Consider the following 25,100-nt stretch of genomic DNA (forward strand, 5'->3'; position numbering starts at 1 on the left):
GAATGCGGAAAACTAAGTAGGAAGTTCATATAAAAGATTTGAATACACGAGAAAAATTGGAACCCAGAAAGTCCATATTACCCAGATACCAGTGAGTGTTCACATGAAATTGGCATAATATATATATACAATATTGAAGTTTAAATGAGATAACTGCACTCCCCACACCTTGAAGAAAATGTGGTCAAAATTTCATCCAGATCCGAGCACCAGAAGTGTCTAAAACACGATGGGCACAGTCAAAAAGTTGCCAAAAATTGCATTTTGAGAAAAACGAATTTTAAAGTTAAACTTGAAGGTTTATTTCCAAAAAAAGACTTGAAATGAGATAAAACTCGCACACAAAAGAGGAAAATTGTCCTCTAAGCAGCCACTGCCACTAAAATGAGCCCGCACCATAAGTTTCTCCCTCACGGCGCTTCCGAGCAGAGTCCTCGACATGGGCCTTCTTTGTCAGCATCCGCCGATGTGCTTTTGATTCAGCAGTTTGCTTGGCAGACATTTTTTTTGGCGTGTGCTGTCACGTGATGTGCCAAGCACAATTAGTTCTTGAGGTGGAAGCACACCCAGCTCTACCAGTACACGTTCAAAGCTGGAGTGCCCTCGATTGAACCAAAGAACTGCCAAGGCAGTGGCCATCTCCACGACAAACCTCGAGGCAAATCGAGTCTTCGGACAGAGAAGCCATATTTTGCTATTTAGCGACTCTGCCGCATTCTGGGTTTTGCCCTGAACACAACGGGTCAGCAGCCTTTCATCAGTTAGCCTTTCATAAATAGGGAGTATTGCCTTCCCTTGGGCCTTCGTGAGCAAGGGTGTGTGGGTCGGTGCAGGTTCACCCAAGGCTTCAGCACGCCTGTGCTTGCACCAGGATGCTGCTTCATCTGGGCAGTACTTGTGGCTGCTCGCACCATCCGAGGAGCAGGAATGAAAATATGAGGCCCAAATCGCCTGGTGCATTCCTTTTACACTGCCCCTGTTGCTTGTGATGGCAACCTGGTAATAGGTTTGCAGCTTCTGAATCACTGGATCCTTTAGCTTCTCCCCTCTTGGCAATGGCTCCTTTAGCTTGCGAAGAACAGTTCCCAGGCGCTTCGCCACGTGATTGGTACAGTCTTCCTTTTCTATATTTACAGCACCACCATAGACATCTGCCTCTACAACTGCGGTGTAGGCTTTGGAGTCTCCATCGCTCAGGAATTTCTTGAAGTGCAGTGGTGTGTCGTAGGTCTGGCTCCTTTGCCATATCCGTACAGCGGCTTCTGCTTCCATTGCATGAGATGAACAATGAGCATTTTGCTCACACACTGGGCCATGAAATGCTTGCCAGATTTCCTCTTCTTCATCTGGCAGGACCTTATGCCGACTGCAGGCTAGGCAAAAGTTGGAAAGGACTTCAAAGTCCAAACAAAGTCCAGTGTCAAGGGACACAACAGTCCCAATACCATTGTGGCTCTTATGGCCTCGTTTGTGCCACGTACCGTCATACATGACGGCAATTTCATTCCCGCCCGCGTCACTCGCTGTGAATTGCCTGGCTCGCGCAAGATTTTCGGCGATAGCATTCATTGCCGCGTCATGAACTTTCCGGCTGACGGCAGCAAAAGATTTATGATGCATTGGCTTTTGCAAGCCGACAACTGCAGAAAATCTGACTAACTGCTCGTAGCCAATTCCTACAGAGCGCGCGGCCACAACAGCTTTCACATTGACAGCGAAGCTATCGCGTGCGCTACCGCTGTCGTAGGCTCTGGTTGCGCGCGGTCCGTCGCCTGCAGCATTCGTGCTGGCCTCCCCGCCCGGAGAAACACGCCGTGATGTGTACGTTGCTGAAAGAATGCTTTCGGGGCACGCACTGTTCCCGCAGCGTAGTTCTAGAAACGACGCAAGTCCTTTGTGCTTGTCGGCCGGTTCCCGTACGCACATTTCCGAACGGTGACACGTTGGACAAACCGCACCATTCACGAGGATGATCAATGCGGTTAGATCAGTGATCATACACGACTCACCGTCTCGCGCACTTTCTTCGTCGTCGAAAAGTCCGATCTTTTTTTTGAGAGGCACTGACGTACTCCAATGCCGCGTCGAACTCGCCGGAGCAAGCGGCGTCGCTGTCGCTAGGCCTCGCGGCCATCGCTGCACTTGCCGTTGGGCGAGTCTTCGGCTTCAATTTGCGCCGGCGTCCTCTAAATTTGTGCAAGGAGCGATACTTCACTGGCCGATGATTACGCTTGCTTTGGCTTTCTTCATCCATAACGAAGATAAAAATGCGAAAGGCCCGTTGTTCAGCGGCGAGGCTCGACGAGACAGGGACCCTGCAAGTAGGCTTCGCCACACGCAGGAGCACAACGACCAATGGCGATCCCAGTTTCGTACCACGTGATTTAAAAACCAGTCACCGCTTTCGAAAAGCGCGGCTAACGCAGGCATTTTTTTATTATTTCTTGCGTCGTAGCAGCCCGGGCAACCATGGTTACTGGGAGAATGCGGCCTGGCCGATCTCCTCATGCGATCCGAAATGGCGTGCGGCCGCGCGTTTTCGGCCGCGAAACACTCGAAGACGGCATACTTTCGGACTTTTAACACCCACCTTGTGCTCTTTAAACGCAATTTTAACCCATTTCTAGTTTAAATTCAGCCTTAATTTTCATTATCATAAAAGTAGAGATATTAAACTTGAAAAAACAAGTGAAAACAAGAAATCGATGATTTTCGAAAAACGCCGCGTTTTTTGACCCGCATCTCCCCTTGACGCTGATAAAATAAGGGCAGTTTTATTTCATGTGAAGAATAAGAATACCTGTCTTTGTAGGGATGTGGTATATAGGGCCTTCTAAAATTCAACTCGTCCCTTCTGCGAAAACACTCGGGGTCTGTCTTGATGAAAATATTAGCTGGAGCGATCACATTGATTTTCTTGCAGACAAAGTCTTCCAAATTACTGGACGCGTTTTCTCTCTTCGCTATATGCCTTGGAAGATTAAAATGTTAATTTATAATGCTTTGTTCGCGTGCCACCTTCATTATTGCTACCTCATTTCAGGCACCACATCTGTCACAAATATTAACTTGTAATATAAAAGAAAATATAGCTTGTAATATAAAAGAAAATTGTTCGCGTAATTAGTGATATGCCCTGTGACTCCCTATCAGAGCACCTATTTAAAAACTTCGCGTAATTAAAGTCAGTAATATGTTTAACTACCGCCCTGCTATTGGATACCTAAAAGAAACCAAACAGAACTTAAGCCTTGCTTCATCCTTGCCTAGATTAGAGCACAACATCCGATGTCCCCGGAATACTGACATGTGCCGCATGTGCGTTCAACTTATGGTAACCAGATGATTTGTTACACTATCCCAACTTTGCTGAATAATCTCAGATCTGCTTCCATCGATGTACCTACTTGTTCTGGCTGAGAACTGTATGATTTCTATTGCCCCAAGAATTGGGTTTGACCATATACCTAATCTTCATTTTTTAAGAGTTGTGTGTATCTACATATCCATATTGTTTGTTTTTCCCGAGCTGTTTGATGTGCGAAGCAAATTTGTTTAAATGAGATATATGTGCATGCTATGTGCCCTTACTCTTTCTTTCATTTCTCTCTTTTCGTTCTCCCTCTTTCCTTTATTTCTTTTCTTTTTTTCCTCGCTCCTAGCTCTCTGCTGCCTTTTGGACCTTCTCGTTATTAGGATCAGTCAAGTTGCTTTTTTGTAGCAGCTTTTTTCCTAATGCCTTGGCCCTTTGTACCACTTGTATTCATGAAAAAAGGTATTATTATTATTATTATTATTATTATTATTATTATTATTATTATTATTATTATTATTATTATTATTATTATTATTATTATTATTATTATTATTATTGCTAATAACTCCGCTACTGCTGAACGAATTGAAGTACCTTTCGCGACAAAATATTTCTTAAATAGCCTATTTTCACTTAAAATGTCTTTCTCCACTTCGATAAAAAGTGATTCGGAGCAATAAGTTCTGATTACTCATTAATGTATATACATTAAAATCATATTAATACCACTCAACCTAAACCCACAACTTCCACATCTCGTGTGCGATGTCCTACCGTGGCCTCCGAGACTGCGCCAACGTACCTTTCGCGTCGCCATCTCGGAGGCAACGACCCTCTCTCAAAGCGGCGGACGCGCCGCCTCTGCTACTGCTGCACTACAGTGGCTGCACGTCGGTTCTATCACGTTTCCTCCTCCGTAGCACGCCGCTCTCGCACAGAGATAACGTTCGTTTCATCAGCGTACGGAATCATATAAAAAATAACAGCCGCCAGTGAGGATCGAACTCACGACCGCTGGTTTACAAGACCAGCGCTCTGCCACTGAGCTATAGCGGCGACGGCGCGCCTTACGAGCGACGTCATTCCGGATGGATGGATGGAGGGATGATATATGAACGTCTCCTTCGAAACGAGGCAGGGGGTTGCGCCACCAAGGTCTTGTTATATTGCCTAATGATGTCCTACGTATGTATTAAAAAAGGAAAAAAAGAGGAAGGCACACGCTGTTCCCGCTATCCTTATCGCTCTAATTTGTCAGAGTTGTGACGCACGCGTCATCTCTGTAAAATGCGCAAGTACGGCTGCGTGGCATTTGCGGCCGTTGTTTAGCTTCGTTGGCAAAAGCGAACAAACGCTGTATTAACGCGTAGTTAACCGCGATTTTGTGCGGCGCTGTAAGATGTCACGTATTACGTACGAGAGCCAGTTCTGGCTCTAGTAATACGTGTTGCTTCTAAGCAATAATTATTGCGTAAACAGGGGACACGCATGCAGTAGGATTTTGGTAGACAGAAATCTAAACTTTCTTCGCGACAACTGGGCGTTCGTGGCCTTCTTTGTTAGGTGTATAGGAGCACTGAAACATAGCCCAGTTAATAGTTCTACAGTGTATGTACATCTGTAGCTAGCTCATATATTCAGTGGCGTCTCCAGAAATGTTATTGGAGGGTAAGGGGAAGGGGGGGGGTGAATGGCTGATGTGTACAACCGCTGTCAATTCGAAAAAATTATACTGGTTGTTTTCGTGTGTGGATCAAGCACATGGATAACACTTAATAATTACAGGGTATATTAAAGTTGGTTGTGCCTAAATAAGTAAAAAAAAGGTGGTGTGTTAAATTTCCGGTTAAGGCAAAGAATAGAAATTTGGACTATAACACCAATGAAGCCGGGGACTCTGCAGTCTGTATTTCATGCAGGAAAACTAACTGCCTTTGTCTTGCCGTTACCGTGCACCGTGCCTGTACAGGGTATCCCAGCTGTCATGCAACCAGATTTAAAAATATGCAAACGCCAGGTAGCTGGACACAACGAAGGTAATATTGTCTCACATCGCTTGGATAGACACTCAGATTACCTTTTGCATTTCGCCTGAGTGCATAATTAGTATTAATTAATTAATCATCACTTATTTGTATAATTAGATGAAAATTGTCAATGAGAAAATTGTAGAGCAACCTGAAAAACTCCCGCTTTCTGTTGCTCAATGCGTGCCACATAAGAGTGTTTTTCCGAGCGTGATAAGGAAGCCCGCGAATACACGCAAGGTGCCTCGAGCGGCCAGTCGTGCGGCGGCCTCATAATCAGGTCGCTGTTTATAGGCACGTAAAATCCCACAATTATTAACAAAGGAGCCGGAATAATTGCGCGCGCCCTCAAGGCGATGGTGCGACTACGACCACTTCGAGGATGGTGTGCCCGCAGGTTTCTCTGGCCCTTGGGATCCAGGGAAGGTGGACTTAAGCGGACTTTTTTCGCATCCTCTGGTGCGCTCTCCCAGAAAAGATGCAGTACGTGCTCTCCGAGAACGATGTAGTAAAGCTGACATGTAGTTTCTGCGCGCGCTACGACGTACTGGGCTCCGTCCGTGCTCCGGCCAGTAATAGTGTGACATTTCTATGTAAATAAGTTGGCCTCTCCGATGTAAAGAAAATATAAACCAACGTGTTTCCGTTTCTCAATCCTCTCGACCTCGTAATCATCACTAAAGAAGCAACCTTCGTCGAGAAGGCTCGGAGTACGGCGTGAGCCCGCTCAGCCTCCGTGTGATGCCCCGGTAGGATAGGCCAGGTATACCTGTCACGAGACACACCGGCGGCGTAGGCTGGATATGCAGGTGTGCCCTTTCGTCCTAATGCCTCTATTTCGTCCGCTCTGCATGCCAACGCCTCCTAAAACGCACAAGAGCTATGCGCTTCGATGCATGACGTCATGCTACCTTGCCCGACTGCCATAGAATCTAATGGGGGCGCCCTGGAGTAAGTCGCGGTGATTTTGACGTCACCGCTGCCGTCATGCGGGCATGACGGTGGAAATATCGGTCCAAGTAGCATGACGTAGCAGTGCACAGCCATGTCATCTAGGAGGCGTTGGCTTCGCTCCGTCGAGGAGCGCTCGTGCCGAGAGCGAGTGTGACATGACGTCACGGCGATGCCCTCTCCCCTCGCGCAACGCCTGGCGCGAGGAAGCAGCTGTTCCCTCTCCTCCACTCTGCTCAGTCAAGGCGAAGCTCGTGGCGTGGCGCCGCAGCCAATGGCAATGCCAGTTTAGGTGCCGTTTCTCTGCTACAGATGACAGAGGCCGGCTTATTCGCTCAATGGGCAATTTGACGGACGCCTTCGAATAAAGAATGCTCGTGTCCACCTGTGTTTTCACGTGTTCATGTGAGGGATCCCAATATCAAAGGGGCCCTGAACTCTCCTCGGTCTTGGTGAAATAACACAGTCCGCGGCTCGCATACACTGTTGTGAACATCTCAGCCAAGTTTTACTCCTGTACGCCATGCGTGGAGCTCGCAAGCTCATCGCCTCTCTCTCAAACACCCACTTTTCAACAGAAGGCCTTGTCCTCCCTTTCTTCTGGACGCTTTATTTCGTCATTAAGCGGTCGGCTCCATGGCTTAGATACTATATGTATATATATATATATATATATATATATACTATATACATATGTACTGTATACTATACTATACTATAGGTACTAGAGAGGCTCGCCTCTCTACCTGCAGAAAAGTACCGCCATCTCCTTTCTCCTTCGCCGTCTCCTCTCCTGTACCGCGTGTTTCTTTGTGTGTTTTTCTTCTTTTTTACTTTTTGCTTGCGAAATCAATTCGACGGTAGCGCCCTCTCGAAAGTCCCCGTTGAAGCTCAATCCGACTGGACAATTGCTGTCCGCGCTGTCACTAGACAGCAATAGTCCAATCAGAGATACAAGAAAGAGAGAAGTGGCTTTGTTTAAAAGGATGGCCGTACTTTTCCGAAGGTAGAAAGGCTGTAGTAGATACCGCGGCCGCAGCGGGGTGCCAGCACGAGTCAACCGGCCAAGCGCACTGCGGCTCGCTGAGGATAACCGCGTTTGGCTGATGTAGTCGGAATTAACGTCCAAAATGAGATTTGAACTGCGCGTCACGGTGACATTTAGAAGGCGAAGCGTTGTGGGCACGCCCCATTGCGCCGTAGCCTTCGCAGTGCAATGAATTCGACAAAGAATGGGAGCACAGCAGAGGTGGTGTTTGATGTTCCTTGAAAACTTCTTTACTTGTATCTCTAATAATCACTATGAAGTTATTTGAGGTGGCGGCTGTAACATTGGCCTACTTGCATTAGCCCCCTTGGGTCGTGACTTTAAGTTCTTATTACATTCTTACGGCTTTTCAAATGTTATCTCGGTGCCGACAAGAGTGACCGGCCACACAGCCACCTGCATTGATTTATTTATTACCAATTTCCCTGAGTGCAATGCAAGAGCTGGTGTCTGTCCTTTCGTTTTGTGTGATCACATGCCAATTGTTTTCACTGTAAACCGTAAAATTAAAAGATCTTCCCCCTGTGAATTTTCCACCCGGCTAATTACCCCATTGCGAATGGAGAAATCTTGTGATGAACAGCGACATATTCACTGGAGTTCATTTTTTTCAGTCAAACTGTGCTAACTTCGCGTATGAAACATTCTTGGGCATTTTTTGTGTGCTCTACGACCGGCATTTCCCTACTCGCACTAAACCAAGGCAATCCTCTAGGATAAGAAAACCGTGGATCACGGCAGAACTGTTTCGCAGAAATCAAAGGAAAAAAATAGGCTGTATAACAAGTTTATCGTGTCCCGTGACATGTCAGATCTAAACGCGTTTAACAAATACCGTAATAAACTTAATAAGCCGCTGATATTTGCTAAGATTCGTTATAATAATGAATATTTAGAGTCCTGTTCGAGCGATACTAGGAAAGTGTGGAAGAAGGTCAATTCGCTACTTGGCCATTCACCTGACGCCCCAGTTTCTGTTATTATTAAGAAAGACGGGGTTGATATTAGCGTTGAAATTTTACCTGATGTTTTCAATGATTATTCCACCAACATTAGTATGTCACCCTCTAATAGCAGTGCTTGCCGTCATATTAAAGGCGCGCCTCATGACAAAGTTTTTCTCCGGCCGACTGATGAAGGTGAACTTATCTGCATTTTTTTCAATTTTGAAAGACAGTAGCACGTGCGATATCGATAACTTGCAGATGAAACCTGTTAAATATGTTCTCGATGTAATTGTCCCAGTGTTAACGCATATTTATAACCTATCAATCGCTAGTGGTGTCTTTCCACGTAAAAAGTTAACTGCAAAAGTCTTAGCTTTATTCAAGAAAGGTGATAGAACAGCGATGTTCAACTACACGCCAATATCTATACTCCCGATCTTTTCGAGAGCTTTAGAAAAAATAATTTTTAGCCGTGTATCCAACTTCCTTGAAACTAAAAACATCCTCACTGACTCGCAATATGCCTTTCGCAAACACAGATCGACTCGCACTTCTTCAGCAGAAAGAATATTGACACGTGTACTTGCTTCTCATTATCGGGCGACCACGTTTCACCGCCTAACAAATGTTATCGCACAGCGCAGGACGCGCCTGCATGTATCGGAAGTTTTTGGTATGCTATCGATGGTTCCATCCGATGTCTGTCACCGAACCTTGTGTAATCTGATTGTTTGTATGCGCGACGCGAATAGTGTAGAACTTTGTGGAAGACACGTGAGTCCCAGGGATCACTCTGGAACCTTCGATGACTGATGTATAAAATCGACGCGCTTGACCCGCTTATCAGATTTTCGACGATCGCCGACTGTGTTCGCCGCTATCGTTCTGCTTTAAGTGTAGCCTGTTTTTGTGGACACAGGTTCGCCCAATAAAAAGCTAGTTTTGTCTTTCACAATATTGCTACTGTGTTCTTTAAGGTCACTACCAGGTGACAATATATTTTACAAAATTTTGAGGACCGCCAGCTTACTTTAGGGGTATTTATTGACTTCAGTAAGTCATTCGACTCCATCGGTCATGAACTATTATTAAACAAACTTACTGACTACGGTATCCGCGATGTCGCCTTAAAATTATTTCAGTCGAACTTGCAGCACAGTGCCAATATGTGTTCATTAACATCATATCATCCAAAATTTCTTGTGTTACGGCAGGTGTTCCCCAGCGCAGTGTCCTTGGGCCTCTTCTGTTTAATCTTTACGTCAATGATATCGTTAATATCGATCCCGATGCCGGATTCATAATCTATGCCGACAACACTACTGTCCTGTTTTCGTCCAATAATGCTCCGGATCTAGTATCAGTGGCTAGCCCTTGTTCGGCAAAAATATATATTTATGGTCTCTAGAAAATGGTCTCAAGATTAACGCTGATAAAACAAGGGCAGTTTTATTTCATGTGAAGAATATCTGTCTTTGTAGGGATGTGGTATATAGGGCCTTCCAAAATTGAACTCGTCCCTTCTGCGAAAACACTCGGGGTCTTTTTCGATGAAAATATGAGCTGGAGCGATCACATTGATTTCCTTGCAGACAAAGTCTTCCAAATTACTAGACGCGTTTTCTCTCTTCGCTATATGCCTTGGAAGATTAAAATGTTTATTTATAATGCTTTGTTCGCGTGCCACCTTCATTATTGCTACCTTATTTCAGGCACCACATCTGTCACAAATATTAACTTGTAATATAAAAGAAAATATAGCTTGTAATATAAAAGAAAATTGTTCGCGTAATTAGTGATATGCCCTTTGACTCCCTATCTGAGCCCCTATTCAATAACTTCGCGTAATTAAATTCAGTGATATGTTTAACTACCGCCCTGCTATTGGATACCTAAAAGAAACCAAACAGAACTTAAGTCTTGTTTCATCTCTGCCTAGATTAGAGCACAACATCCCATGTCCCCGGAATACTGAAATGTGCCGCATGTGCGTTCAACTTATGGTGACCAGATGATTTGTTACACTATCCCAGCTCTGCTGAATAATCTCAGATCTGCGTCCATCGATGTACCTACTTGTTCTGGCAGAGAACTGTATAATTTCTATCGCCCCAAGAATTGGGTTAGACCATATACCTAATCTTCATTCTTTAAGAGTTGTGTGTATCTACATATCCATATTGGGGGTTTGTATTTCCCGAGCTGTTTGATGTGCGAAGCAAATTTGTTTAAATGAGATATATGTGCTATGTGCCCTTACTCTTTCTTTCATTTCCCTCTTTTCGTTCTTCCTCTTTCCTTTATTTCTTTTCTTTTTTTTTCTCGCTCCTAGCTCTCTGCTGCCTTTTGGATCTTCTGGTTATAAGGTCCAGACAAGTTGCTTTTTTGTAGCAGCTTTTTTCCTAATGCCTTAGCCCTTTGTATCACTTGTTTTCACGAAAAAAGGTATTATTATTATTATTATTATTATTATTATTATTATTATTATTATTATTATTATTATTATTATTGCTAAGAACTCCGCTTCTGCTGAACAAATTGAAGTACTTTTCGCGACAAAATACTTCTTAAATAGCCTATTTTCAGTTAAAATGTCTTTCTCCACTTCGATAAAAAGTTATTCAGAGCAATAATTTCTGATTACTCATTAATGTATATACATCAAAATCATATTAATACCACTCAACCTAAACCCACAACTTCCACATCTCGTGTGCGATGTCCTACCGTGGCCTCCGAGACTGCGCCAACGTACCTTTCGCCTCGCCATCTCGGAAGCAACGACCCAGCGGCGGACGCGCTGCCTCTGCTACCGCCGCACGTCGGTTCTATCACGTTTCCTCCTCCGTAGAACGCCGCTCCCGCACAGAGATGACGTTCGCTTCATCAGCGTACGGAATCATATAAAAAATAACAGCCGCCAGTGAGGATCGAACTCACGACCGCTGGTTTACAAGACCAGCGCTCTGCCACTGAGCTATAGCGGCGACGGTGCGTGCGCGCCTTACAAGCGACGTCATTTTGGATGGATGAATGGAGGGATGCTATGAACGACTCCTTCGGAACGAGGCGGGGGGTTGCGCCACCAAGGTCTTGTTATTATATTGCCTAATGTCCTACGTATGTTTAAAAAAAAATGAACGCACCCGCTATTCCCCTTATCCTTATCGCTCTAATTTGTCAGAGTTGTGACGCACGCGTCATCTCTGTAAAATGCGCACGGACGGCTGCGTGGCTATTTGCGGCCGTTGTTTAGCTTCGTTGGCAAAAGCAAACAAACGCTGTATTATCGCGTAGTTAACCGCGATTTCGTGCGGCGCCGTAAGATGCCGCGTAGTACGTACGGGAGCCAGTTCTGGCTCTCGTACTACGTGTTGCTTCTAAGCAATAATTATTGCGTAAGCAGGGGACACGCATGCAGTAGGATTTTGGTAGACAGAAATCTAAACTTTCTTCGTGACAACTGGGCGTTCGTGGCCTTCTTTGTTAGGCGTATAGAAGCACTGAAACATAGCACAGTTAATAGTCCTACAGTGTATGTACATCTGCAGCTCATGGATTCAGTGCCGTCTCCAGAAATATTATTGGGAGAGGGAGGGCAAGGGGGGGGGGGGTTGAGTGGCTGATGTGTAGAACGGCTGTCATTTCGAAAATTTTTTACTGGCTTATTTTCGTATGTGGATCAAGGACATCGATAACACATTGTATTTACAGGTACGTACTATAAAATTAATTGTTCCTAAATAAGTAAAGAAAAATTATGGTGCGTTAAACATAAATTTTTGGTTAAGGCAAAGAATAGAAATTTGGACTAAGACCACTGAAAGCGGGGACTCCGCTGTCTGTATTTCATGAAGGAAAACTAATTGTCTTTGTCTTGCCGTTACCGTGCACCGTGCCTGTACATGGTGTCCCAGCTATCATGTAACAAGATTTAAAAATATACAAACGCCACGTAGCTGGACACAACCAACGTAATATTGTTTCATATCGCTTGGAGAGACACACATATTATTTTTTGCATTGCGCCTGAGTGCATAATTAGTCTTAATTAATTAATCATCATCTGGAATAGTATATTTAAATGAAAAGTGTCAATGAGAAATGGTAGTGCAACATGAAAAACTCCCCATACACCGCTTTCTATCTGTTGCTCAATGCGTGCCACATAAAAGTGTTTTTCCGAGCGTGATAAAGAAGCCCGCGCGAATACACGCAAAGTGCCTCGAGCGGCCAGTCGTGCGTCCACCTCATAATCAAGTCGCTGTTTAGGCACGTAAAATCCCACAATTATAAAAAAAGGTACCGGAATGATTGCGCTCGCCCTCAAGGCGAGGGTGCGACTACGACCACTCCGAGGATGGTGTGCCCGCAGGTTTCTCTGGCCCTTGGGATCCAGGGAAGGTGGACTTAAGCGGACTTTTTTCGCATCCTCTGGTGCGCTCTCCCAGAAAAGATGCAGTACGTGCTCTCCGAGAACGATGTAGTAAAGCTGACATGTAGCTTCTACGTGCTACGATATACTGGGCTCCGTCCGTGCTCCAGCCAGTAAGAGTGTGATTTTTCTATGTACATAAGTTTGCCTCTCCGATGTAAATAAACCCCGTGTTTCCTTTTCTCCATCATCTCGACCTCGTAATCATCACTAAAGAAGCAACCTTCGTCAAGAAGGCTCGGACTACGGCGTGAGCCCGCTCAGCCTCCGTGTGATCCCCCGGTATACCTGTCACGAGACACACCGGCGGCGTAGGCTGGAGATGCAGGTGCTGCACGCCAACGCCTCCTAGAACGCACGAGAGCTGTGCGCTTCGATGCATGACGTCATACTACCTTGCCCGACTGCCATAGAATCTAATGGGGGTGCTCTGGAGTAAGTCGCGGTGATTTTGACGTCACCGCTTCTGTCGCGCGGGCATGACGGTGGAGATCTCGGTCCAAGTAGCATGACGCCATGAAGCGGAGCGCACAGGCATGCCATCTAGGAGGCGTTGGCTCTGCTCCGTCGAGAAGCGATCGTGCCGAGAGCGAGTGTGACGTTCGTCACGGCGATGCCCTCTCCCCTCGCGCAACACATGCGGAAGCAGGTGTTCCCTCTCCTCCGCTCTGCTCAGTCAAGGCGAAGCTCGTGGCGCGGCGCCGCAGCGAATGTCAATGCCAGTTTAGATGCCGTTTCGCTGCTACAGATGACAGAGGCCGGCTTTTTCGCTCAATGGGCAATTTGACGCCTTCGAATAAGAAATGCTCGTGTCCACCTGTGATTGCACGTGTTCATCTGAGGCATCCCAAAATTAATGGTGCCTTGAACAACACCACCTAGACAAGAGAAGGCCCGAGCCCTCGGCGAGTGGCATCACGGAGAAGACGCTGGCGGCGTGCTCGGGGATACGGCTTGAATCAACGGATCGCGCCCCCCTTATGGGCAACGTTAACCAGAGCGCAGTTATTGTTTCTTTAAGCGTAGTTGAGCAGATGCCCCGCAGAGGACAAAGGGTGCTCCAAGATTATTTTATTTATGCAAAACTATTTACGCGCGGCATTATTAAAAAAGCCCGTCCATAAAAAACGGAATGGCTCAGCCTTAAGATTGAGAACGAATTTCGGGTAAATGATGACAGGGAGCATGACTTATATTGAAAAGTCACAGTGCTACCCTCTTCTTCAGAGTAGCTTCTTCGCCTTGATTGATCGTCGGCGTCAAAGAGTTTGCCGTTCATGCGACCAGAAAAGTTATTCAACAAAATGTTAGCACTGCACCGTAACACATATCTCATGACAACTTCACTGGTGTGCCCTTCTTCACATTCGGGATACATGTATTTGTTCCAGTCTAGATTAGGCTCTAAACGAATAAATTCGCTTTCGGGGCATTATTACATACAGTACCGCAGTGCACATATTTACACCTCAAATGAGTTTAGCTACGGAGATACAGAACATTCGTTAAATTATTTACAAAGAAACAGCTGCCTTATTCGGCAATATTCCAGCTTTTCTCTTCTTTGCCTTAGCATTGGCACCCCAATATTTTGTCATTTATCTTGCGGAAACATGAACGCATAATTTTTCGGCCCCGATTTGTAACTGTTTCAGCAATTGAGCACGGAGCACTTATTAGGCATATCCTGGCATGAACACGTAATCCACATACCGCGGCATTGAAGGCTTGCCGGCCACACAATCACAATCGCAGAACAAGCGCAGAGACAACATGCACGCTTCACATCCAGGAAAAAAAAAAAAGTGCGCCCGGAAGCATGTTGCAACATGCCAGGACTTCTCTCGCCCCGAAGCTATCCAAGGAGCGCCAGGGTTCCCGGAACGAATCGAATTGTTATCGCCGTCGACGCCCACTCGGTCTTCCGCGTCTCACTTTCAACACTGGTGCGCCGCTCGTAGCTTCGTAGCACGCTGCACGGAACTTCTATGTGGGCCTCTTTTGCGTGACGTAGATCCAGGGCAGAGGGTACAGCCAGGCCTTAAAGGGTGTTGCCCTGAACCGCTCCTCAGGCTTGGGGAAATAACACAGTCCGCGGCTCGCATACGCTGTTGTGAACATCTCAGCCAAGTTTTGCTTCTGTACGCCGTGCGTGGAGCTGGCAAGCGCATCGCGAAATCACCTCTCTCTCAAACACTCACTTTTCAACAGACGGCCCTTTCCTCACTCTCTTCTGGACGCTTTACTTCGTCATTGGACGCTTTATTTCGTCATTCTGCGGTCGGGTACATGGCGTAGATACTAGCCTCTCCACCTTCAGAAAAATGGGGCGTGCCTGTACCGCTTGCATTGTCTTCATTTTTTTTTTTTACTTTTTCCTTGCGAAAACTAGTCGACGGTGGCGCGCCTTCGAAAGTCGCCGTTGAAGCTCAGTCCGACTGGACAATTGCCGTCGACGCCCACTCGGTCTTCCGCGTCTCACTTTCAACACTGGTGCGCCGCTCGTAGCTTCGTAGCACGCTGCACGGAACTTCTATGTGGGCCTCTTTTGCGTGACGTAGATCCAGGGCAGAGGGTACAGCCAGGCCTTAAAGGGTGTTGCCCTGAACCGCTCCTCAGGCTTGGGGAAATAACACAGTCCGCGGCTCGCATACGCTGTTGTGAACATCTCAGCCAAGTTTTGCTTCTGTACGCCGTGCGTGGAGCTGGCAAGCGCATCGCGAAATCACCTCTCTCTCAAACACTCACTTTTCAACAGACGGCCCTTTCCTCACTCTCTTCTGGACGCTTTACTTCGTCATTGGACGCTTTATTTCGTCATTCTGCGGTCGGGTACATGGCGTAGATACTAGCCTCTCCACCTTCAGAAAAATGGGGCGTGCCTGTACCGCTTGCATTGTCTTCATTTTTTTTTTTACTTTTTCCTTGCGAAGACTAGTCGACGGTGGCGCGCCTTCGAAAGTCGCCGTTGAAGCTCAGTCCGACTGGACAATTGCTGTCCGCGCTATCACCTGACAGCAATCGTCCAATCGGAGATACAGGAAATAGACAAGCGGCCTTATTCAAAGGATGGCGTTACTTTTCCGAAGGTAGAGGGGTTGTGGTAGATACCGCGGCTACCACGGAGTGCCGCCACGAGTCCACTGGCTAAGCGCACTGCGGCTCGCTGAGGACAACCGCGTTTGGCTGATGCTTAGCGCGTCGTAGGCACCAAAGGCGGAAGTCGTGCGACTGTGGCGTCTGTGTTAACATCCAGAATGATATCTGAACTGCGCGCCACGGTGACATTTGGAAGGCGAAGCGTTGTGGGCACGCCCCACTGCGCCGAAGCCTTCGCAGTGCAATGCATTCAAGAAGGAACTGAAACACAGCGGAGGCCGTGCTTGATTGCTAATAACTCCGCTTCTGCTGAACGAATAGAACTACTTTTCGTGGCAAAGTATTTCTGAAATACCCTATTTTCACTTCGAATGTCTTTCTCCATTTCGATAAAAAGTGGTTCAGGGCCCCTTTAAGCATCTTTAATTTATTCCTTAAATTTCGTAATAGTAGAGTTCACAGAAGTTAACTCGGACTACTCATTAATGTATATATGTCATTCCACGCCAACTGTCCCAACCTTGGCGCTCGACCATCAGCGATATCTTTCAAAATAATCGAGGACAATCTATTTAAAGCAAGAAGTGTTCCTGTAAAACATTCTTGCGAAAAAAAAATATTTTCAGCACCGCTAGGAACATGTGAAGTTTTTTAGAAAGCTCGAAACTATGAATCGTAAAACGCATTGTCAAAAAATGTTCTCTTCTTAATTTAGGCGACCATACGATTTTCCCTTGAGAATGAAGATAGGCTTTTCACTTAAAAAAATATTTTATCGATCTTTACGTTCCCGTCAGCTTTTTTTATAGGGCACTAAATATGCAAATTTGGTGCATATTGGGATTTTTTCGAATAAAGATAACTTTTACCGAAAGGTGATATTTCATAGTAACAAATTGGCAGCAAGTTGTACTGTAAGTGAAAAATAATTTGGGACGAATATAACGTGATATGGCCTGTACAGCTGGCGACAAAGTTGCAAGAAAGTTAGTTTTAGCCTATGTTTAGTCGTAAATTTAACCTTGAGGTGGTCGGGCAAAAATACGCTAAATAGCGTATTTATTAGAAACGTCCATTGTCTACAAAACTGAGAAACATTTATCAAAGTACTTTTTGTTTTAAGCAAAAAAAAAATTGCATTTGTCTGATACCGGTTTCCGCGCTGGCGCGTGTTTCCCCTTCGTAGGAAAGCGCCGTAGCGGTAAGTACAACTTCCTGAGTCGATGGGGGAACATCTAGACAAGATAATCAGCTCCTCAAGTGTTTATTTGAGTGCTTGATTAGAAATTATTAGCCTAGCCAATAAAGAACGCGAGCCCCAATAGAGCGCATTTAACCGGATGTCGCCGTACACCGATGGCCTGCATAGCGTCGTCACGCGCCATCGGAAAGATACGCCGGTGATTACAGAGTGCAGTTACGTACACTAAGATTTAGAGATGGGCGAAAACTTTGTGAATAAGAAAAGAATCTGTTGCTTTATTACGGAAAATATGTAGGAAATATAAGCCAACACGGTCGTGTTTTAGAGACCATGCATGTTTCTTCTGCAAAAAACACGTAGCAAACGAAACTCTACGATGCCCTAGTAAGCAGACGTCCTAGCAAATCTTCTTGGATCATTCCAAAGGTAGGCTGTGAAATTTTGCATACGTGTGCTGGATATCCTCAGTATGGATTGCACATTGAGGAAAGGCGGCTCTGCAGTCGGCAGTATGTAGCAGTTGTGCCATTGGAGAAGCTCTATTCATGACATTACCTGTACTTGTCACACTTTTGATAAAGACCCCCTTCTTTTGTCATGGAAGCGTCTACTCGTCCTTCCACACTATGCCATGAAGACGCAAAGGAAGATATGTTTTTTTATTTCGGTGAGATCTACACTGTTGAGCACATGAATTTATGCTTAATCTCTGGTCTTCGAGGGAACTTCATAGCGTTGCGATGATTTTCGTTTAATAGCACCTAAACAACTGGTAATTGTTTGGACTGGTCTATGTCGAGCGTTGACGTTTCATTTTTTTTAGCATACGCGTATGTATTACTTCGTGAAACCAGCCTATAAATTCCGGAATGGACTAAAGGCCAAAAGCGACGAGACACAGAATACGTACTTTAAATCGATTGCTTGTTCTTGTTTTTATGAGTACACTAATGGCATTTTAAATAAATGAAAGCATCATGTTAATGGAGTTGCATAAAATGGCGTTATTAAACGGAAATTAGTGAAGTATGTTGCGTATTGATCACATAGTTACGCTAAATAATAGTAACTATGACTGACACAGCAGTGGACCAATGAGAAAAGTAGAAGCCTGAAAACATATAGTCAAAAGGTAATTTTCAAATAATCATGCTTTCTTTTAGGGACCAGGCTTATTGGCATCTCTGTCTGAATTTTCTGCACTGTGGCCGCTATGGTATTTGTTGTAGGGTTTATTTTTTCAGAAAGTACTGCATCAACAAGCGCCTATTTTGTTACGAAAACAGATGGAACTTTTGTTTCATTCTGTACACTAGTCTATATATATATATATATATATATATATATATATATATATATATATATATATATATATATATATATATATATATATATATATATATATATATATATATATATATATATATATATATATATATATATAAGAATATATAATTACGTGTAATTGCACATTTAATTACTCGCGCAGTCATTCGTGATTAATTCATATTACGAGAAGGGGTGCAGTGCACGAACAGAAAACGCAGAGTAGGAAGAGTACACTACACGCATTTGCATACCGTATTTGTGGATGGCCCACCTCTTAGTATGAACGGATGCACAACTAGCCCAATTAGATGTATTGCTGGACTCTGTAATTAGTAGCATCACCGTGACAGTGTCCTTACTGTCGCTTAAACTGCTATCTCGAGTGGCGACTGACCAAATGCCTGCCAATGAAGAAGGATCGACATTTGGGCGAGTTGGTACTGGTTGAACATCTTGAAGGGGCAGCGCGAAAAACCGACGACAGAAGGCAGGAACACACAGGACAGCGCTGAACTCACAACTAACTTTATTCGAAGGCATACATACACTTAAGTACACAACCCATAGCCACGTGCTCTCCCATCCATGGCGTCATATCAGTGCGCAGGCACAAAAAAAAAAAAAAAAAACACGCGAAACCATTGTTCCGAAACCGGAACAGCGCTTGGCCTACCCTTCCAAAACCACAGAAGAAGAAGATGCCCGAAGCAAAAGTGTTGGTACTTGGCGATGAGAGTCTACCAGAAGAGCACAGAAGAACCCTTGGTCTCGGCCCGAAATTCGCCCTCGAGCCAAGCTTCACCCCGGCGGAGAAGGTCACTATGGCTAGGACAGTCACCCACCGGGGGACCGACGAAGAAAGACCACGCTTCATAGCAGAGTGTGTGGAAGCGCTGGGACGATCAGGAGCGAGGCGCTCGAAAAATAAGACTGTAAACAATTGTGTAGATTATGCTGTGAGTAGAAACCTTCATATTCTGACCTCTGATAAGGAAGGCTTTTTTGTTGTAGTGCCAGAGAATATTTTCTGCAAAAAAGCGCGAGATGCAATAGAAAACAATTTCAGAGCAATAGATCTGAAGCCCGCTGAAGTTAAGGAGCGCGCACTGTCGCTGCTGCACAACCACAACCTAGAGCAACTAGCTTCATCTGTAAAAAAGGCTAAAAATCTTAATTTGGACATATTCTTCGCAGCAAAGACCCACAAACCGGACATTCCATTTCGAGCAATAGTCACGGAAAAGGATACTTGGCAGCGGGTGGTCTCGGGATACTTACAAAGGCATTTGCAATCATTGGTGATCAGAGATCCTTTTGTGGTAAAAAACTCGGATGATCTTATCAACTTCCTCATTCAATCTAATCCTGGTAATTGTAATATTTTCAGCATCGATGTTCAAGACCTGTACTATAACATTCCACATGACGAACTAATGATAAGCGTTAAACTTTGTATCACCGAGGACAATGACGAGCTTAAATTTTCTAGCAGCTGTGGTGTATCTGTCAGCAGTTTTCTCGAGATTCTCTCTTCTTATTTAGCTTCAACCGTTGTTGAATGGAAAGGAAATTTATACCGACAAAAATCTGGCATTTGCATTGGCTCCAAGGTTGCACCGGTACTAACCAACATTTTCCTAGGTAGCGTAGACAGAAATATAGAAAGTAACCTAGATGACCGAACATTGAAAGTGTTAAGATATGTTGATGATTTTCTCATCTTTGTGAAGAGTACTAATCTCCAACAAATGATTCATAATGTACTTCAAATATTCCACAAATGTGGCTCAGGACTAGTTTTCACACATGAAGTGCCGGATAAGAACGAATTGCAATTTTTAGATACGAGGCTCAACTTAACTGATACTCATGTGTGCTGGATGTATTGCCCAAGGTCAGAAAAACCAATTTTAAATTTTCACTCTGCACATTCCAAGGTTGTAAAAAACGGCATTGCGTTTTCGGTTTTATTTTCCGCACTTTCGAAATCGTGTTTTCACAAGACGTCTAAGAGTTTCTTAACACAACTGGAGCGTTTGAGAGCGGCAGGTTTTCGAGAGGATGCTATCCGCATGACAGTACAGAAACTGGTTAAACGTGTGAAATTAGGAGCACCCTCAAGAATAAACAATCCAGAGCCTGCTGACAAGAAGAAAAAACTGGTTGTAATTCCATATGTGCATAAACTATCCCATAATCTCAGGAATGTAGCAGGCAGATTTGATATAAAGGTTGTTTTTTCTGCCCCTAACAAGTTGATCAAAATTTGTGGTAAGATCGATAGGAAATTGGCCCAGGCTGCCTCCACTCATGCTGGGAAAGGCTGTACTGTTAAGCATTTGTCCCCGTTTGTGCGCTGTAGAATGGGAGTTGTGTACGAACTTCCATTTTCCTGCGGTCACGTATATATCGGTCAAACAGGTCGTTGCCTCAATATTAGATTGTCTGAACATAGGCGCTCACTAACGGGTAATGCCTACTCGCATGTCGCGCGGCATTGCTCTGAGCATGGGTGCACTCCAATATATAAAGACACCACAATACTTTTCACGCACAAAAATCAGACTACGAGGGAGATTATTGAGGCCTTCTATATCAGAAAAAAAGGGTCGTGCTGTGTAAGCATGCCATCGATAAATTTGCATGATAGTGAATTTGAATTTTTAAGCAGCTCCATAACGTAGTATTAGATTAAATGGTTTCGCGTGTTTTTTTTTTTTTTTTGTGCCTGCGCACTGATATGACGCCATGGATGGGAGAGCACGTGGCTATGGGTTGTGTACTTAAGTGTATGTATGCCTTCGAATAAAGTTAGTTGTGAGTTCAGCGCTGTCCTGTGTGTTCCTGCCTTCTGTCGTCGGTTTTTCGCGCTGCCCCTTCAAGATGTTCTGCCAATGAAGACGTGCTCTTGTCTAAGAGTACCTTTCTGAACCCAGGTGTTAAACGTTATTATGGCATTCAATGTATAAGTAAATGACACTTGTTCATTCACTCGCCCATTCCTAAATCTTAGTGTACGTAACTGCACTCTGTACTCACTCGTGTAACCTTCCAATGCCGCGTGATGACGATATGCAGGCCGTCGGTGCACGGCGACATCCGGTTAAATGCGCTCTATTGGGGCTCGCGTTTTTTTATTGGCTAGGCTAATAATTTCTAATAAAGCACTCACATAAACACTTGAGGAGCTGATTATCTTGTCTAGATGTTCCTCCATCGAGTCAGGAAGTTCTGCGTCCGCGCAAGTTCTACTTACCGCTTCGACGCTTTCCTACGAAGGGGAAACACGTGCCAGCGCCGAGACCGGTATAAGACAAATGCAAAAATGTTTTTCTTGCTTAAAGGAAGTAATTTGATAAAAGTTTATCAGTTTGAAGACAATGGATGCTTCTGATAAACACACTATTTAGCGTATTTTACCCGACCACCTCAATGCTAAATTTACGACTAAACATAAGCTAAAGCTAACTTTTTTTTGCAACTTTGTCGCCAGCTGTACAGGCCCATATCACGTTATATTTGTCCCAAATTATTTTCCCTTACAGTAAAACTTGCGGGCAATTAGTTACTATGAAATATAACCTTTCGGTAAAAGTTATCTTTCTGCAAAAAGAATTCGGAATATGCACCAAATTTTGCATATTTAGTGCCGTATAAAAAAAACTCACGGCAAGGTGAAGATCGATAAAACCTTTTTTAAGTGAAAAGCGTATCTTCATTCTCAAGAGAAAATCGTGTGCTCGCCTAATTTAAGGAGAGAAAATTTTTTGACAACGCGTTTTACGACTCATAGTTTCGAGCTTTCTAAAGAACTTCACATGTTCCTAGCGGTGCTGAAAATTGTCTTTTCGCAAAAATGTGTCACAGAGACTTCTTGTTTTAAATAGTCAGTCCTGAATTTTTTTCAAAGAAATCGCTCATGGTCGAGCACCAAGGTGGGGACAGTTGGCGTGGAATGACCCATATATATTAACATCCTATTAATACCACTCAACCTAAACCCCCAACTTCCGCATCACGTGTGCGATGTCCTACCGTGGCCTCCGAGACTGCGCCAACGTACCTTCCGCCTCGCCATCTCGGAGGCGACGACCCTGAGCGGCGGACGCGTGTTCTGCTACTGTTGCACGTCGGTTCTACCACGTTTGCCCCTCTGTAGCACGCCGCTCCCGCTCAGAGATGATGTTCGTTTCATACCGCGTACCGAGTCATATAAAAAAAAAAAAGAACAACAGCCGCCAGTGAGGATCGAACTCACGACCGCTGGTTTACAAGACCAGCGCTCTGCCACTGAGCTATAGCGGCGACGGTGACGGTGCGCCTTACGAGCGACGTCATTTTGGATGGATGAATGGAGGGATGTTATGAACGTTTCTTTCGGAACGAGGCGGCGGGTTGCGCCACCAAGGTCTTGTTATTATATTGCCTAATGTCCTACGTATGTTTAAAAAAAAAATGAACGCACCCGCTATTCCCGCTATCCTTATCGCACTAATATGTCAGAGTTGTGACGCACGCGTCATCTCTGTAAAATGCGCACGGACGGCTGCGTGGCATTTGCGGCCGTTGTTTAGCTTCGTTGGCAAAAGCAGACGAACGCTGTATTAACGCGTAGTTAAACAACCGCGATTTCGTGCGGCGCCGTAAGATGCCGCGTAGTACGTATGAGAGTCAGTTCTGGCTCTCGTGCTACGTGTTGCTTCTAAGCAATAATTATTGTGTAAGCAGGGGACACGCATACAGTACGATTTTGGTAGACATTAATCTAAACTTTCTTCGCGACAACTGGGCGTTCGTGGCCAGCCTTCGAAGCACTGAAACATAGCACAGCTATTAGTTCTACTACAGAGGTTAGAAAGCTTCTAACCTCTATAGTTGTACAGTGTATGGACATCTATCTGTAGCTCATACATGCATTCAGTGCCGTCTCCAGAAATAATATTGGGGGAGGGAGGGGAAGGGGGGGGGTTGAGTGGCTGATGTGTAGAACGGCTGTCATTTCAAAATTTTAAAATGTGCAAACGCCACGTAGCTGGACACAGCCAAGGTAATATTGTTTGATATCGCTTGGATAGACACTCAGATTATGTTTTGCGTTCCGCCTGAGCGCATAATTAGTTTTAATTAATTAATCATCCTCTAAAATATTATAATTAGATGAAAAGTGTCAATGAGAAAATTGTAGAGCAACCTGAAAAACTTCCCATACACCGCTTTCTGTTGCTCAATGCGTGTCACATAAAAGTGTTTTTCCGAGCGTGATCAAGAAGCCCGCGCGAATACACGCAAGGTGCCTCGAGCGGCCAGTCGTGCGGCCGCCTCATAATCAGGTCGCTGTTTATAGGCACGTATAATCCCACAATTATTAACAAAGCTGCCGGAATGATTGCGCGCGCCCTCAAGGCGAGGGTGCGACTACGACCACTCCGAGGATGGTGTGCCCGCAGGTTTCTCTGGCCCTTGGGATCTAGGGAAGGTGGACTTAAGCGGACTTTCTTCGTCTCCTCTGGTGCGCTCTCCCAGAAAAGATGCAGTACGTGCTCTCCGAGACCGATGTAGTAAAGCTGACATATAGTTTCTGCGCGCGCTACGACGTACTGGGCTCCGTCCGTGCTCCGGCCAGTAAGAGTGTGACATTTCTATGCAAATAAGTTGGCCTCTCCGATGTAAATTAAATATAAACCCCGTGTTTCCGTTTCTCCATCCTCTCGACCTCGTAACCATCACTATAAAGAAGCAACCTTCGTCAAGAAGGCTCGGACTACGGCGTGAGTCCGTTCAGCCTTCGTGTGATGCCCCGGTAGTATAGGCCAGCTATACCTGTCACGAGACACACCGGTGGCATAGGCTGGAGAGCGACCCTCTGTGTGACGCCAGACTCCGAGGCCACGACCCCTGAATCCTACACTGTGTTCTTTACACCCGCGCATCCCCGGCACCATGCAAGCAACTATTCTTTGAAGGCGTGTGTTTGCTGCCGCGTGGAATTCCTTGAAATACCTCCCTCTCGCCACAATCGCCGCTATCCCTCAATGTTTAGTTGGGCTTGTTTTCTCTGTTTGTTTTTTCTTCTGTGGTGGGCCCGGCAACGTAACGTGAAGAAGTGACATGTGTCGGTATGGCATTTTGTGTCCGCGCTTTTTTTCACACGGACTCGAAGTCGACAAGCACGGTTCGTTCATGGAGAGAACTTCTCGAGCTGCAATGGGCAGGGAAAGCATCGGGTACCAATAAATGAGCGGCTACGGGGTGAAAGACGAAAAAAAAAAAAATATTAGACGCGAAGGAACGGGAGGGTGATTTGCAAGGCTGTGCAATGGCGGGTGAGAGGGAGAGGGAACGCTCAGGCGGTCTTGTAAATGTGGAGGCATGAGGAAAGGAAGAAGAGGAAAGTAATATCAAGAAAATTACAGTGTATGAAAAAGTTTGGCAACTTGCGGTCGCTGTGAAGGCGTGTAAATATTTCGGTATCACCCGAAAAGAGTGAAAGCACGAAAAGAGTTTTTGGGGATCAGAAACCCGCTAACACTCCCCACCCCACTAGTTACGGCCCTGCATGTGAGATGTTAACTTAGAATAGAAACCCAATTTTACAGTTTATTCCTGTCCCAAAAACAGCAGCTATAGAACGACGGAATTCCAATCGAAGCGGGCCTCCATGCCGCCGTGTTAAACGGAAGAGTATATATATATATATATATATATATATATATATATATATATATATATATATATATATATATA

At 45.0% G+C, this 25,100-nt stretch overlaps 1 protein-coding gene and 3 non-coding genes across 4 annotated transcripts; all 4 read right to left on the bottom strand.

The window, feature by feature from the left end:
• Positions 1-453: 453 nt before the first annotated feature.
• Positions 454-1,272, bottom strand: LOC142583280 (uncharacterized). The gene has a single exon (XM_075693685.1). The coding sequence runs from the start codon at positions 1,270-1,272 to the stop codon at positions 454-456; it is 819 nt and encodes a 272-aa protein (XP_075549800.1).
• Positions 1,273-4,300: 3,028 nt separating this feature from the next.
• On the bottom strand, positions 4,301-4,372 carry TRNAT-UGU (transfer RNA threonine (anticodon UGU)). Its single transcript has one exon. It is a non-coding gene; the product is annotated as a tRNA-Thr (tRNA).
• Positions 4,373-11,204: 6,832 nt separating this feature from the next.
• TRNAT-UGU (transfer RNA threonine (anticodon UGU)) lies at positions 11,205-11,276 on the bottom strand. The gene has a single exon. It is a non-coding gene; the product is annotated as a tRNA-Thr (tRNA).
• Positions 11,277-22,589: 11,313 nt separating this feature from the next.
• On the bottom strand, positions 22,590-22,661 carry TRNAT-UGU (transfer RNA threonine (anticodon UGU)). The gene has a single exon. It is a non-coding gene; the product is annotated as a tRNA-Thr (tRNA).
• Positions 22,662-25,100: the final 2,439 nt, after the last annotated feature.

The sequence above is a fragment of the Dermacentor variabilis genome, chromosome 5 (assembly GCF_050947875.1).
Source record: "Dermacentor variabilis isolate Ectoservices chromosome 5, ASM5094787v1, whole genome shotgun sequence".
In the NCBI taxonomy this organism is placed as follows: Eukaryota; Metazoa; Arthropoda; class Arachnida; order Ixodida; family Ixodidae; genus Dermacentor; species Dermacentor variabilis.